The 13346-nt window shown below is 43.8% G+C and overlaps 2 protein-coding genes across 3 annotated transcripts in view; one reads left to right on the forward strand and one right to left on the reverse strand.

Moving 5' to 3' along the window:
* ttll1 (tubulin tyrosine ligase-like family, member 1) overlaps positions 1–13346 on the forward strand; it is a 917975-nt gene that overhangs the window by 630117 nt on the left and 274512 nt on the right. The window lies entirely within an intron of this gene.
* LOC108942243 (PDZ domain-containing RING finger protein 4-like) overlaps positions 1787–13346 on the reverse strand; it is a 41422-nt gene continuing 29862 nt past the window's right edge. Inside the window, exons 4-8 of one of the 2 annotated variants that reach the window (XM_018765416.2) lie at positions 9162–9260; positions 6888–6950; positions 5637–5738; positions 5173–5274; positions 1787–3266 (exon numbers count right to left, since the gene is read on the reverse strand). In XM_018765416.2, the coding sequence (XP_018620932.2) occupies positions 1794–3266; positions 5173–5274; positions 5637–5738; positions 6888–6950; positions 9162–9260 (1839 nt within the window). In that variant the 3' untranslated portion in view covers positions 1787–1793. Of the gene's footprint in view, positions 3267–5166; positions 5275–5636; positions 5739–6887; positions 6951–9161; positions 9261–13346 lie in introns of both variants that reach the window. The other variant, XM_029252117.1, reaches the window with a different exon arrangement.

A 13346-nucleotide genomic window follows, 5' to 3' on the forward strand; every position in this document is an offset into this window, starting at 1 on the left:
TTAGTATGATTAAGACGCATTTAATAAGTTAATATGAAACAAAAAGATGGCAGACATTTCCAGGGAGAATTACATGTAAATTAAAAGCAAAAGCAGACATCCTGTGGTAGTATGGCTTTCCGACAAATTCCATTGTTTTGCAAATGTGCTAGTCCTCGGACTAAATAAAATACCCTAATCCAGTATAATTTGTCAAAAACGCAAATAATTAATAGTTTTCAGGGTAACTGGAAAGGCAGTCAATCCGTAGTTCTGTGTTTTAGATTAGAAAGACACAATTTTCATCTACTGATTTCATAAATGCAGTAAGACACAACATTTTCATTTGTTACACTTGAAGCTTTGATATTATGATGTGTATATAGCATATTGTTGTAATTAAAAAACAATAAAGCACAACGTTTTCAAATAGAGAAACAATAATTTATTATCACATCTTTACAGCATGATCACAATAACCACACATTTACCTGGCTACCAGTATAACCTCTACCATAGACAGGAATTGGATCCAGAGACACTGACATCGTTTGTTACTAGTTTTTTCTTTACAACATATTATCAAAAAAGGAAATATGTGAGAAAAAGTATCAAACTCTTGTTGCTTTAACACATAGCAGTCAAGAGTTCCCATTGAGTTTCATTGCTATATTGAAATAAAGGCAATAATGCAAGATATTGGCATTTGGCATTGTCATCAATGTAGAAAAGGATCCACAGGAAGAAACCTCTTAAGGCTGGCTAGAAAATGTAAATAAGTTTTGATACATAACTTTACAAAGAAATTATCTTGATATTTTCAATATCTAGAAAAATCTGGATATTTTGACCAAGGTAAGGGAAGAAGAGAAGAGGTAGGGTAACTACCCTTGAAGAACCTTCATATCTTCATATCTGACTGAATATCCATGCATTTATTATCTGAAGTTTTAATAAACATAGTCATGATACTGTGAAGTACTTTGTGTTTTGGTTAAATCATAGGTATGCAGCACCGGGCTTCGCTACACCTGCTCTAGGGTCTCCTGATGTACTCCAACTCATAACATTCTTACAATGTTGCCACCATCACTGCAGTCTTCAGTAAGCCACATTATGTCATTTCGTGTCATACATCTTGAGATTAACATGTAGATCACTATTAGCGTAGGGCTTGTAATACTGAATATAATGCAAAAAAAATTCTTTTGTTGAAAAACACATTTGTATCCTAATTGACTTTGCATTCCACCCATGGTGTGATAAAATTTAAACGGGTACACACCCAGGTTTGGCTTTACTCAGGCTGTATGTTTGCACAGCTGATGTATGCTGCAAAACCTTTGGATGTACATCATTTGGTGAACATACATACATACATACATACACATACATAGAACCATGGATGTCAAACTGCATTGTCTTGACTCCCTTCCTGAAACAGAGGTAGGAAAAGAAGGCATGGAGGCATGTTGCTGGTACAACACATCTTATTCGAATGGCAGTGTGACTTTTCCTAAGACACTTTCATTTCTGCTCAGATGTACTTCATTTGCGAGGAAAATCTTGCTTGAAATCAATTTTCTGAGTGTGCATAAAAGCACTAATGAAGGAAGGAAGATGGAACCAAAAAAACCCACAAAAAAGTATCAGCAAAAAGACTTCAATGAAAACACCGTAAAAAAATTGATTACAAAAATGTTTTCTAGGTTACAAAATGTGAAAATATCTCATTTATTTCTTCATAAAAATGCCACATTGAACGAGGCAAGTAATAGCACGTGTGCACTTGTGGGAAATGGGCGGAGGGTATTTCACACAGTCGTGACGGACAGGAAGGCATTGTGGACCCTTCCGGAGACTTCCGTTGCCTTGGCCCCATGTGTCATCAGCTCCTGGATAGTCATCCAGTTGTCCAGGATCTTTTTGTTGCGCTTCTTCATCATTTTTTTGTTACTCAGTTCAATGATGCTGACCTCCTTACGGCCCTCGCCAGCACTCTGGGAAGTTTCGCGTGGGCCCTCCAGCCGGCAGCGCTGCATGAATTCGCGACGGCGCCGTTGCTCCCGTGCACGGGCCAGCTGCTGCTTGCGCTCCTCCTTGCTCCAGTAGCGGCCCATCTTGAGCTCGCTGACAGCATCATCGTCTGTGGTCATGCCAGCACGCTCCTCGCGAATCTTCAGCGCTCTCTCGCGAAGGATTTTGTCACGTGCAGGCCGCTTGGTGATGTAGCGTGTGCCGTCAGCACGGACCTTCACCTTCCATTCCATTTTAGGGTCAACACCCAACAGGCTCAGCTGGCACTGGGAAAACTCCATAGCTGACTGCTGCTGCACCAAGTGCATGTAGCTCTGGTAGTGCCTCGCATGGGCTGGGGCATTGGTGTGCCCATACTGGGAGTTGTGGTCTGAAGACAAGTAGGGCGCTTGGGGGATCTGGGGCTTCTCATGTCCACAGTGTTTTCCACCGGTGGACAGGACCCCCTCTGTCCTAGGAGGTTTTCCCTGCTTCAGGCAGCTGGCCTTGGCCAGGATGGTGGCCTGCAGTCCCTGGCTTGTGGCCAACGTGCTCCGCAGGTTTTTCTGGTTGGTGAGGCTGACCGTCCTCTGCAGGGAGTGTTCAGGAGAACGGTCCATGGCCAATGGTGTACTGCGGCTGCTCTCCGCTGTGTTGTAGGCACTCGAGCTGTCCTTATCTGACTTCTCTGGGTGCTCGCTGATGTCAGCCAGCTTGCTCCTGGGGGTGCCTGGAGGTCCATTCTGGTCACGAGCTTTGCGGAGCTGGTGGGCCTGCATGATATTCTGGCATTCCAGCTCAATGCTCTTCAGCTCTTCATTGAGGAGGCGCAGTTCATGCTCCACCCCGGTCTGCTCTGTCAGGCTGCACCCTATGGTGCTGCGGCGGCTGTAATATAGGCCATACTCGCTACTGTTGCGAATCTGGCACTTGAGCTCCAGGAGCTGTTGGAAGTGGTCACACTCCTCATCCTCTTCCTCCTCCTCCTCCTCTTTCTGTGGTGTGGGGAGTCCCAGGTGCTCCTCTGAGCCCAGGCTTTCATTGCTCTGTGTGTTGGAGTCAACGGATGTCTCCTGGACCAGACTCCCCACGCTTGGGCCTCTTAAAAATCGAGACAGTCTGTTTTGTACAAGGTTTTGGGGCTCATTGTCAGAGTGCACCTCATGTCGCATACTGCTGTCCTTCTGGCTCACTCCACCATCCTTGTTTTGGTTTCCCTTGGAAAAGGTGTCCATGTCTGTTGTAACGTTGTTGTCCTCAGGTAATGTGAGCTAAAAAAAGGAAATATAAAACATTTTTTCATTTTTTTTTTCTCAGTCTCTCTCACCTCTGTTCCACAGGGCTCACTTCTTGACTACTTACTCTTACTCAGTCCGGATCTCTTTCTTTGACTCTGTCATTGCCTGTTGGGATTCTCCATCTTTCCTGTGCTGGAAATACTCAACTCTTCTTCCTCTTTACCCTTGCACCAACAGACATATTCTACTGTACCTTGACTCTTGACTGAATGCCATCTACAACTGAACCTCAAAACTGAGAACCTTCACCTTCCACCAGGTCGATTGACCTGTTAGGAAGTCTCTATAAAAGTTGGCAATTCACTATTTTCATTTGCTTCATTGGTTAACAGCCTTGGAGTAATGATTGACACAAGTCTATCAAGTCTTTTCCAAACACACAAAATCCGTAACCCGGTCTTGCAGGTATGTCTGTATTCAGTTCAATTCAATTTATTTTTATAGAGTGCTCTTCTCACACAGTGACACTGTATAAAATTTTCAGGATCTGACTTTCTTTTACAGTGCAGTTCTGGTCCAGGCCATAGTGATATCCAACTTGAACCACTGCATAGTCGTTGTCCATCACAGATGTAAACACACTTTTGAAAAGGGAATACGGCAGCACTGATGTTAACGCTCCTGTGTGCCCGGCATGTGTCCCTATGTGCTTGCAGCACAACCACTAGTATGACTGTGTTACATCTTTGAATACAGCCTGAAACTTACTTCTCGGTTCTGGCTCTACTGTGATGGAATGAGCTCCCTCCCTCAGAACTGCAGAATTCATCTCAGGACTCAAAAAGGGTGTCAAAATACATCTCTTTTCGACCCACTTCTTTCCTGATCTCCTGTCTGCTCCATGAACTTATACTACATTATTGGTTAAATGTTGGCAAAAACAGTGGTATAAGGCTAATTGAATGTGCTCAACAGTCTCATGTCTGTATCTATAACTCTCCGCTGGTGAAATGTCCTTTTGTTAACTCGGAGTTGTGTGTTGCTTTGGAGGAAAGCATGTGCTAAATGAATAAATGTAAATGTAAATTAGAAGAGCGCCTACTAATAATAATCTCCAGCTGACTTCACTATTTAGTTTCTTGTTCTGGCAATATTTAGCGCATCAAGTATGAAATAATGAGTCCATAATCAAGAACAAACTGATATCTTGCATTTTAATTAGTAAGACAATATATTCCTCTCTAGTATAGCCTTTGTTTGAACTCTAAAATCGAGGGATTTTACAGCATGTTAATTCCTTTACGAAAAGCAAAATCTCTAGTTATGATTACCAGTGCTTGGGATTAAAAATTCTATCCACAGTGTGTACTCTTGCATATTTTAAAGGCATTCAATGTTTTGAGGCCCTATGAAATTTTCTTAGCTGAACAGAGGGCAAAGGCAATGACTTTCCATCCATTGGTAATGGCTCACACAGTCCTAGCCAGTATTGGTGTTTTCCTATAAATGCAACATATTCTTTTGACATTTTACAGCCAGATGCTGTGGTACTGAGGAAAAGTGACCAAAAGTCTTACTATTCAGTGAAATCCATTAAGATGAGATTTAAAATGCAGAAATTGTCTACACCACAGATAAGAGTATCAGTACTGCCTTTGTCACAGTAATTTTAATTTGGGTGACAGAGGTGACCTCCTGAAGTACTCAAGGGAATTAGGTTCCAAACTGATATTTTCATTTCAGTTTTCATCCTATTTTCATATGCTTTGTGTAGCACTTATCCTAATTTTGCCACAATGACTTTTTGGTGTCAGTGGCTATGGATAACAGTCATCAGAAAGAGTGTCAAAGTAATGCTAGGGCTGTGTAGATACACACCTTACAAGAAAATGGCAAGCAAAGGTACAAGTCAACCCTGCGACAGCCCCATGACCCTCACCTGCTTTTGGGGGACAGCTGTGCACCGAGCCCCCTCCAGAACCTCCATCTTGAGCTCCTCCAGGAAGTCTCCGTGTTCCTCATCTAGCCAGCCCTCTTCTAGCTGCAGGTCAGAGCAGAGTGGAACATTTTCAACACGGTTGCTCTATGGAGTCTGGTGCCACTCAGCTCCAGAAGCTCTTAGGCCCAGGTGGTAGAACCAGAATATGCACTCTGCTTTATGTTTCACATGTTTACAGATGCCACATTGGGCCTGTTAACACCTAAATGGACATCTGATGCCATCATACCCTTTCATATTCTGCTTGTAGAAATGTGTCCATGAAAACAAGGGTGAACAAAACATGTAAAAAAACCACAAAAGTAAAGACACAGAGACATTATGGCCCTCGTGTTCACTTCACATGTATTCCTCCCTGTGTGTGGCTGTACCGCTGGGGACGTGCGGATGTTTGTCCATCTCACCTGCATCTCAGGCCGCGCCACCAGCAGCAGGATGCTCCTGCTGTCCTCGTTGGCAAGCAGTGCCACCGCCTCTTCCCGGTCCTGTACATCCTGCCCATTAATCTAGCCAGCAAACACACAGTGTGTGAGCTTCACAGCTTCACACAATGAGAGTCACTTTTCCCCACAAAAGTTCAATTTCTTCCACAGTAAGTGCCTGACTCCCCTCAGAGACATACAGTTTTGTTCCCGAACAAAACATTTACATTTGTTAACTTAGCAGACGCTTTTCTCCAAAGCGACTTACAATGGATACTATATAGTGTTAGTAGCCCATACACCTTATTCACCAAGGTGACCCACACTGCTAGAGACACCACTCACAATGGGTCACTCACCCACACATCAGTGAAACACGCTCTCCCTGTGTCACTCACACACTATGGGGGAACCTGAACAGCATGTCTTTGGACTGTGGGAGGAGACCGGAACATCCGGAGGAAACCCACGCAGACACGGGGAGAACATGCAAACTGAGTGGGGATCGAACCCATGTTCTCTCGCACCATCCAGGTGCTGTGAGACAGCAGCGCTAAAATTTAAAAGACAGGGACCTTGTGGGCTGAGGGCAGGGGGTAGATCATTTGTACATCACCTCCCTCAAAGGTAAGTGGCAGCTCTCTCTTATGTTCATAGACAGCAGAGATGATTAAGCTTTGGAAGGGAAACAGTGCGGTGCTTCATACAGGTTGTCCAGGAGACTGGACACACCAAAGCTTTGATGCTGTCCTTAAAGGCACCTGTCTGATCACACAGGCTAACACAATTCACCAGGGGCTGACAGGTGGTGTTAGTCTTTAACTGCTGACACCAATGGGCCCATCGGGGCAAGATAATCGAGTTGACGCACATGTAGCAAGAGCCGTCCCTTCAATAATACCCTCCATTCACTGGCTGTGGTTTGCACTTCAAACACGCCAGAAAATTCCCCTTTAGGGCGAAGGTTCAGCCCTCGAGTGCTCGCCTCCCAGAAACTGCCTACATACAACCAAGTGGGGCACTTTTTAGAGGCCCAGAGCGACACTGAGAAAATGCTGCTTGGGGATGAAGACCCCCCCCAGCATTATATTGTTTACACAAATAGGAAAACTGGCTCAGAGGGAGGCAGTATTTTGGTGCTTACATCACAAGAGAATTCACAGGCCACAATTAAAAATGCATATGAGCTGCAGCTGTGATGCTGAAAAAACAATGAATTGAAGGATCAGATACCTGTATAATGCGATCCCCTTCCCTTATGCGACCATCTCTGGCTGCAATGCTGTTGGGCCCTACCTGTAGAGGATGAGGAACAGAGACACATTTCAGTGTGATGTAAAAACACAGACAAACCAGGCCTATATGCCAGCAGTGGGCTGACTGTCATTCCTCACTTCCCGAAATTTAGAGACTTGGTGTGCAAACAACTCAGGACATGAAAATCTCTAAGTGCTTTGTTCATGGAGGCCAGTTCTGTGCACTCAGCGTAGATCAGAATCCCTGCGTGGTTTTATAGGCATGAACTGTTGAGAAAGTTCTGTGGAAAAACTGATCACGCTTTACCATGGAGCAGAAGGCCTTTCTGCTGGAACAGTCATCTTACAAAACACATCACTGACTCTTTACACGCTTCTGAATTCTGTATAATTTGAAGGAAGTAATGATTTTTAATTGTCTTGACATTTAATTCGCTTACACTTTTCTCTAAAGCAGTTCACAGTTACCTACTGGGGTGCACAGTGGTGCAGTGGGTTTGGCTGGGGCTTGCTTTCTGACGGGTCTGGGATTCGAGTCCCACTTGGAGTGCCTTGCAATGGACTGGTGTCCCTTCCTGGGCGTGTCTACTCCTCCTTCTGCTCTACGCCCTGTGTTGCTGGGTTAGGCTCCGGCATGCCACGACCCCGCTGGGGACAAGTGGCGTGTGTGTGTGTGTGTGTGTGTGTGTGTGTGTGTGTGTGTGTGGGTGGGTGGGTGAGTCACCTATTGATACAGCTGGTTAATTTCTAATGGAGCAATTTTCGAGTCAGTACCACGATTGAGAGTACGACAGCAGTAGCAGTAGCGTCACCTGAAGCTCCGTAGCCGAAGGCAGCAATCTCCACTCCTGTGAAACCTGTCCATTTACAGTATATATGTCTTAGAAGTGTAGAGTATCATTCCCTTTGTCTAGGGTTCCAGATTAAGTGATTTCAGAAAAACAGAAATTTTTCACTACGTAAATGAGCGCAGAGATGTGTGGGCCATGGAGGGATGAATTAACTGTCAAGGCAGATTCAGTCACGTTTGTACACCCAGAACTACAGTAAACACAGCTTACTGCAGATTTCAGTACTTCTCTGCCCAATTCTGAACGAATGACACTTCTTCTTGTGAGCCTCTGTTATATCCCACTTGAAATACAGATCAATAAATGGAAAAGAAAAACAGCTTTCAACCGACAGAGACTGTTATATACATACATACATCTATAATGAAACACATTTGCATCTTCTTTCGTAAACAATCTAAAAATAGGACTTTTGTGGTCCAAAAAGAAGCAGGAAGGGCCTCTTTGCATGGATGTGCTGTTACTGGTAACGCTTTTGTACGATGCTCCCTTGTGAAAGCCGACATCCCACCAGAAGGTGCCATTCTCTACAGGAAAGTGCGACACAAACACATTCTTGGGAAGCTTCTCCACATCTTGGGTGTGAGGTTGAAACAATGTCCACAATGTGCCATTTTACACTCTGTGGGTGATCAGGAGGGTGTCAACGATACAGTATATCATTAAAAATTGGATGAGGGCGCCAGTGTGAGGATCTCAGGTGGTTGGGGAGTGAGGTCAGATCTGTGGAAGGGAGCTTATTGTACAACTTAAAAATAAACTTTGTCTTTGTACATTAAGGCAACTTTGGCATGCAAGAAAAAACAAATACTTCGTCAATCTCCCACCCTCCAATCTTGTCCCTTTGGTTTAGATTTATTAAATGTTTTGAAGTGAATCCTTCACCGTTATTAAGCGCTTGCTGAAGTCAGGATTGTGGCGATACAAAGCACAGAGCAATCAAAGAACATCCCATTGTAGGGTACCCACACACACACACACACACTCATTCACAGACAAATTATGGGCAAATCTGAATCACCGATTCACCTAAATTGCATGTCATTGGACCGTGGGAGGAAACCCACAACCTCCACACACACCGATGGATTCATATCTATACCAAACAAGCCAAGAGCTGTGAGGCAAGAACATTACCCGCTGTTCAGCCACCCACCCCATGTGGCATCTTATCAAGATTATTAACAATAATTTCCTTTTCAGTATGTCATAATTTACTTTAAAATGCACATTCACAGTCTATTATGGTTCATTCTGAGAAAAAACTTGACAACCAATTTCACTGTGCTCATCCAGTCAGACTGCAAGTCCACAAAAAAATCAGATCCAGTCAAGAAGCAGGGGGTAGGTAGAGCACTGAAAGTGCCATGCAGTTATTGTTGGCGACACATGGTCCTCACCTCACTGACATAGAGGGCAACGTCCTCCTCATCGTCTGTTCGATAGCACAGTGTGAGGCCCAGTTTCTCCTGGCTGCTCTGCCGATACAGCTCCACCTCCTGAAGTCAAAAGGAGAAGACAGGAGCACAGATATCATGAGAAGCCAGGTGAAATAGAGTATATGTGATCAGTGAAGGGTAAAAGGTGGGAGAAGGGTTGGACAGGAGGTCTGAGAAGGAAATTTCAGGAAGTTTGTTAATTCATCCATTGCAAGACGTGTATGTGTGTATATATGTGCTCGAAATGTGTATATATATATAGTACAAATAAATAACTGAAAAAAATACTCTTTTTAACTGGCAGCATGTTTTGACTCATGGTGAAGTAATTGCGATTCTTCCCGTTGTGGTTTTAGAATGACTCTTGCAGGTGTCTTCTGATACACTTCAGACTCATGATCACAACTACATTGCAAGGTCGTTTTTGAAGCTCTCAAGAATGACATTTTATGCAGCAGTGCCTGAATATTGATGTCTATTTTCCAAATAAGCTTTGCTTATGCTAATTGTCACTCATTTATTCAGTGCCTTTCTAAAGAAAAGTTGCTGCTCAAATGAAATATTCATTGTTGGATCCTTGATAGGCCAAAGCCCCTGGAGGTCTGCCCTAGTTTAAAATCCTTTCTATCAAGTCCTCCACCAACCTGGAAATAGGATTAAATGAAGTCCTTTTTTGTGTAGATGTACTGCAGGTTTTTAGTGAGCACCCCTGCTTTTCCCATAGAGACTGACAGGAACCTGCTACATGATGTTCCTCTGGGCGCAGCTTGGCCCCCACTGGCTTCTTCTCACCAACACCCACATCTGAGTTCACTTCCTGTCACCCAGCTGGTTCATTAGGGAAGAAATTAATATGTGCCGTGCCAAGAGTACCTTCGAGTTGCAGGTCCCTTTCATAATCACTCTGTTGGCTCTTGCACATTTCTCCCTCGTTTTAATCTAAGTACGTTGTTTAATGTTAAGTCTTTTGACTGCATGCAACACATAGAACGGACTCGTAATTGGAGTGGAGGTAATGAAAATGAGAAAAGAGTCATAGTAGACGTGTCCTCAGCGATGCTCAGCCTCTGCTCATAATGCGCTGGACAGAGTCTCTTTTAAACAGAGATTGGGCCGAAAGTGTGAACTGGGGGCTGCTGCAGCAGTGCTGCTGTAGGCAATCAGAAACTCGTCTCTAGTAACAAGTTTCCATCACACCAGTGTCTTCCAGCAGAAAACCTCAAATAAAATGGTAAAACGAGGAGCAAACGAGGCACCAGCAAAGAATAACTCGATATGCCCCCCTACACTTGAGGGGGGAGTGTGGTGAGGCAGTAGGGCACCGTCCTGAGCTCTGTGGGAGCATTTCGAGGGAGGGATAGGTTGCGTCTGCAGCCTCAACCGTTAATCGCGCCGTTGGTGACGCGTCCGAACGAAAGTCTACAAATAACACCGTCAGTCTCCGTTTAGCTGCTCTTGGACATACAGCATGTGAGTGCAAGTCCTGGTGTTTGACAGGCTCTTTTCCCTAGACAGAGAACGTTCCAAAAGCCCTCAGGCATAGTTCTGGGCACCTGAAGCCACAGAAACACTGAGCAGCACATCGGCTGAACAAATGGATGTAATCTGTATCGTTAGCTCTACAAAAACTATTGTAAATGAGTATATCTATTAATTGTACACATGAAAAATAGAGCCGCAGATGCAAAGTCCTTCACTGTGCATCGTTTGTAAGTCCTCATTTTGTGTGAATGAGTTTTAATAAAAAACTGTCAGTGTTTCCTTGGGCTTTTGGACAAAGGAAGGCTCAACAGTGACATGTAGCTCGCCGGTTCCTGTGACACGTCCTGTGATGTGTGCGAGAAGATATGCAAATCTGCTCTCTCATTAGTACTTAAACACAGCACGAAGACAACTGGCTGAGCGCTACACCAGGTAAACACTGTGGCAACATGGCCTGCACTACTGTCAGATGTCAACCCAGTGCAAAAATTTAAACAGTAAATGTGAGAAGTGAAGCGCAGCACAACACTAAGTGCCTCTGGTTAATTAGCAATGACAGATATAAAGCTGGTAAAAAATATTCTCAAAATCAGGGCACAGTTTATGTCATGAGATCATACACGAGTCCATTTCAGGAAGTGACACACACACCCTCTAAGATGTGGCATTTGCCTGTTCTCCCTGCGTCTGTGTGGGTTTTCGTCTGCTACTCTAGTCCAGACGTGCACTTTAAGAGAATCAGTGACATAAAATTGCACATAGCATCTGTGTGTGTGTGTGCTGCTGCCCTACAATCGTTTCTTCACTGGCTGACCCCTGTACAAACAATATTAAGCTTCACTGAGCCCTGAAGACAAGGCAGTTTCAAATGGACCACCAGTGCAGCCCCCCCTTCCCCCCATCTGCGTCCAGAAAGCCCGTAGTTGGGGGTGTTACTCATCACTAGCAATAAGAATAAAAGAGTTGTCTTATCAACCTGAGGCCTATAAAATCCTTACACATAAATTATTCATTCTATCATTACAGATTTATTTATTTAACTCTAGGAATACATTTCTGACATTAAGCTCACTTTGTTCAGTCACACCACTGTGGAGGGAAACAGGTGACACTGCAATATTTTATTAATATCTATTCATTTAGCTGATGTTTTTCTCCAAAGTGATTTACAATGTTAAGGCTACAATTATCACAAATTTATAATTGCTTACCCATTTATACAGCTGGGTAACTTTTACTGGAGCAATTTATGGTAAATACCTTGCTCATGGGTAGTACAGCCAGAGGTGGGGATCAAACCTGCAACCATTAAATCAGCAGCTCTAACCACTATGCTACCAGCTGTCCGCTTATTACACGTCGAATGTGATATATATTTGTGCTTTGTATCACATATTTGTCCTTTTTTCCTTTCTGGAGGATGAAGCTTGTCCTAGCTAATGTGTAACAATCTTTCTCACGCACACACACACACACAAACACACACAGAGAGAAGGGTCCGCAATCGCAGCATTAATCGTCCACATCTCACTAGTCATTTATTATGGAGCCCAGTGCGGTCCCTGTTTGAACATCTCTTTCAGCTTGGTGCTCAGCAGTCAGTGCCCGCGGTCTTCTGCGGTGGAAGAGAAAGTTTGTTAGCGCTGACAACAGCCCCCCAAGCATGAAATAACAAAGAGGCGACGCAAGGCACTGAAAACATAGTTCCGTTAACCAAAATGAGGCTTGACGAAAATGCTTTGTATGCGATATTTGCAGTGCCGAAGTATGAACATTTCTGGGGCTCCAGCACACAGATATCTGCCTGGAAAGAAAAGAATGTGTTGAAGGTCACCAAGCGAAAGGGCTCGAGATGTAAAGGAAACACAGTGGAAATTGAATTGCCCTACATCTCTCCAGTTGACATGATTTCCAACTTCCTTTCTGAAATTTGTTACTATATAATGACATGTGTCCCATATGTGGCGTCATTAAATCCCTATGAGGGAAAAGTCATGAACTTTGACTTGGGTTATTTCTGAGGTGTGTCACAGGTGTATTATTTCCCCTGTCCTTTAAATATAGAATAAAGTCATTTTACATTAGTCTTCTGACTCAAACTGCAGGCAGTGAATTCAGCTGCTAGTATCCGCCAAATTTTTAAAGATTATATCTGTCAGCATGCTATAGGAAGCACGTATGAGATTCTTTCCTCTCCCGATTCCCCGAGGCACGGGCAATCACAGAACTCGCATACTGAGTGTAGTCCTTCTTCACCACTTCCGGGTTCATTGCTTGCGCTGCATCAATCTACCCATGTTTACAGCACGGTATTCTTACCGTATCAAAGCAGGGTAAGTATCTTTCCAGATGGTTCTACAGCAGGAGTGGGATTTAAATCTGGATCCTTCAACTGCAAGACAGCTGCTTTGACCACTACGTTTTCTGCTGTAATTGAACGTTATTCTTTTTCTGCATATAATATGTGCAACTCTTACCAATTTCAGTGGTTGTTAAAAGTATGGTGACTTGTACCTTAGCTCTTAACATTTGCTTTGTTTTCATTACATTTACCTTTCAATTATTTATTTAACTGCCATTTTCCTCCAAAGCACCATACAGTGTTGAGCTACTTACCATGATTTACTCATTTTTACAGCAGGGTGTGCAGTTCCAATGGAAGGA

This window comes from Scleropages formosus, chromosome 5 (assembly GCF_900964775.1).
Source record: "Scleropages formosus chromosome 5, fSclFor1.1, whole genome shotgun sequence".
In the NCBI taxonomy this organism is placed as follows: Eukaryota; Metazoa; Chordata; class Actinopteri; order Osteoglossiformes; family Osteoglossidae; genus Scleropages; species Scleropages formosus.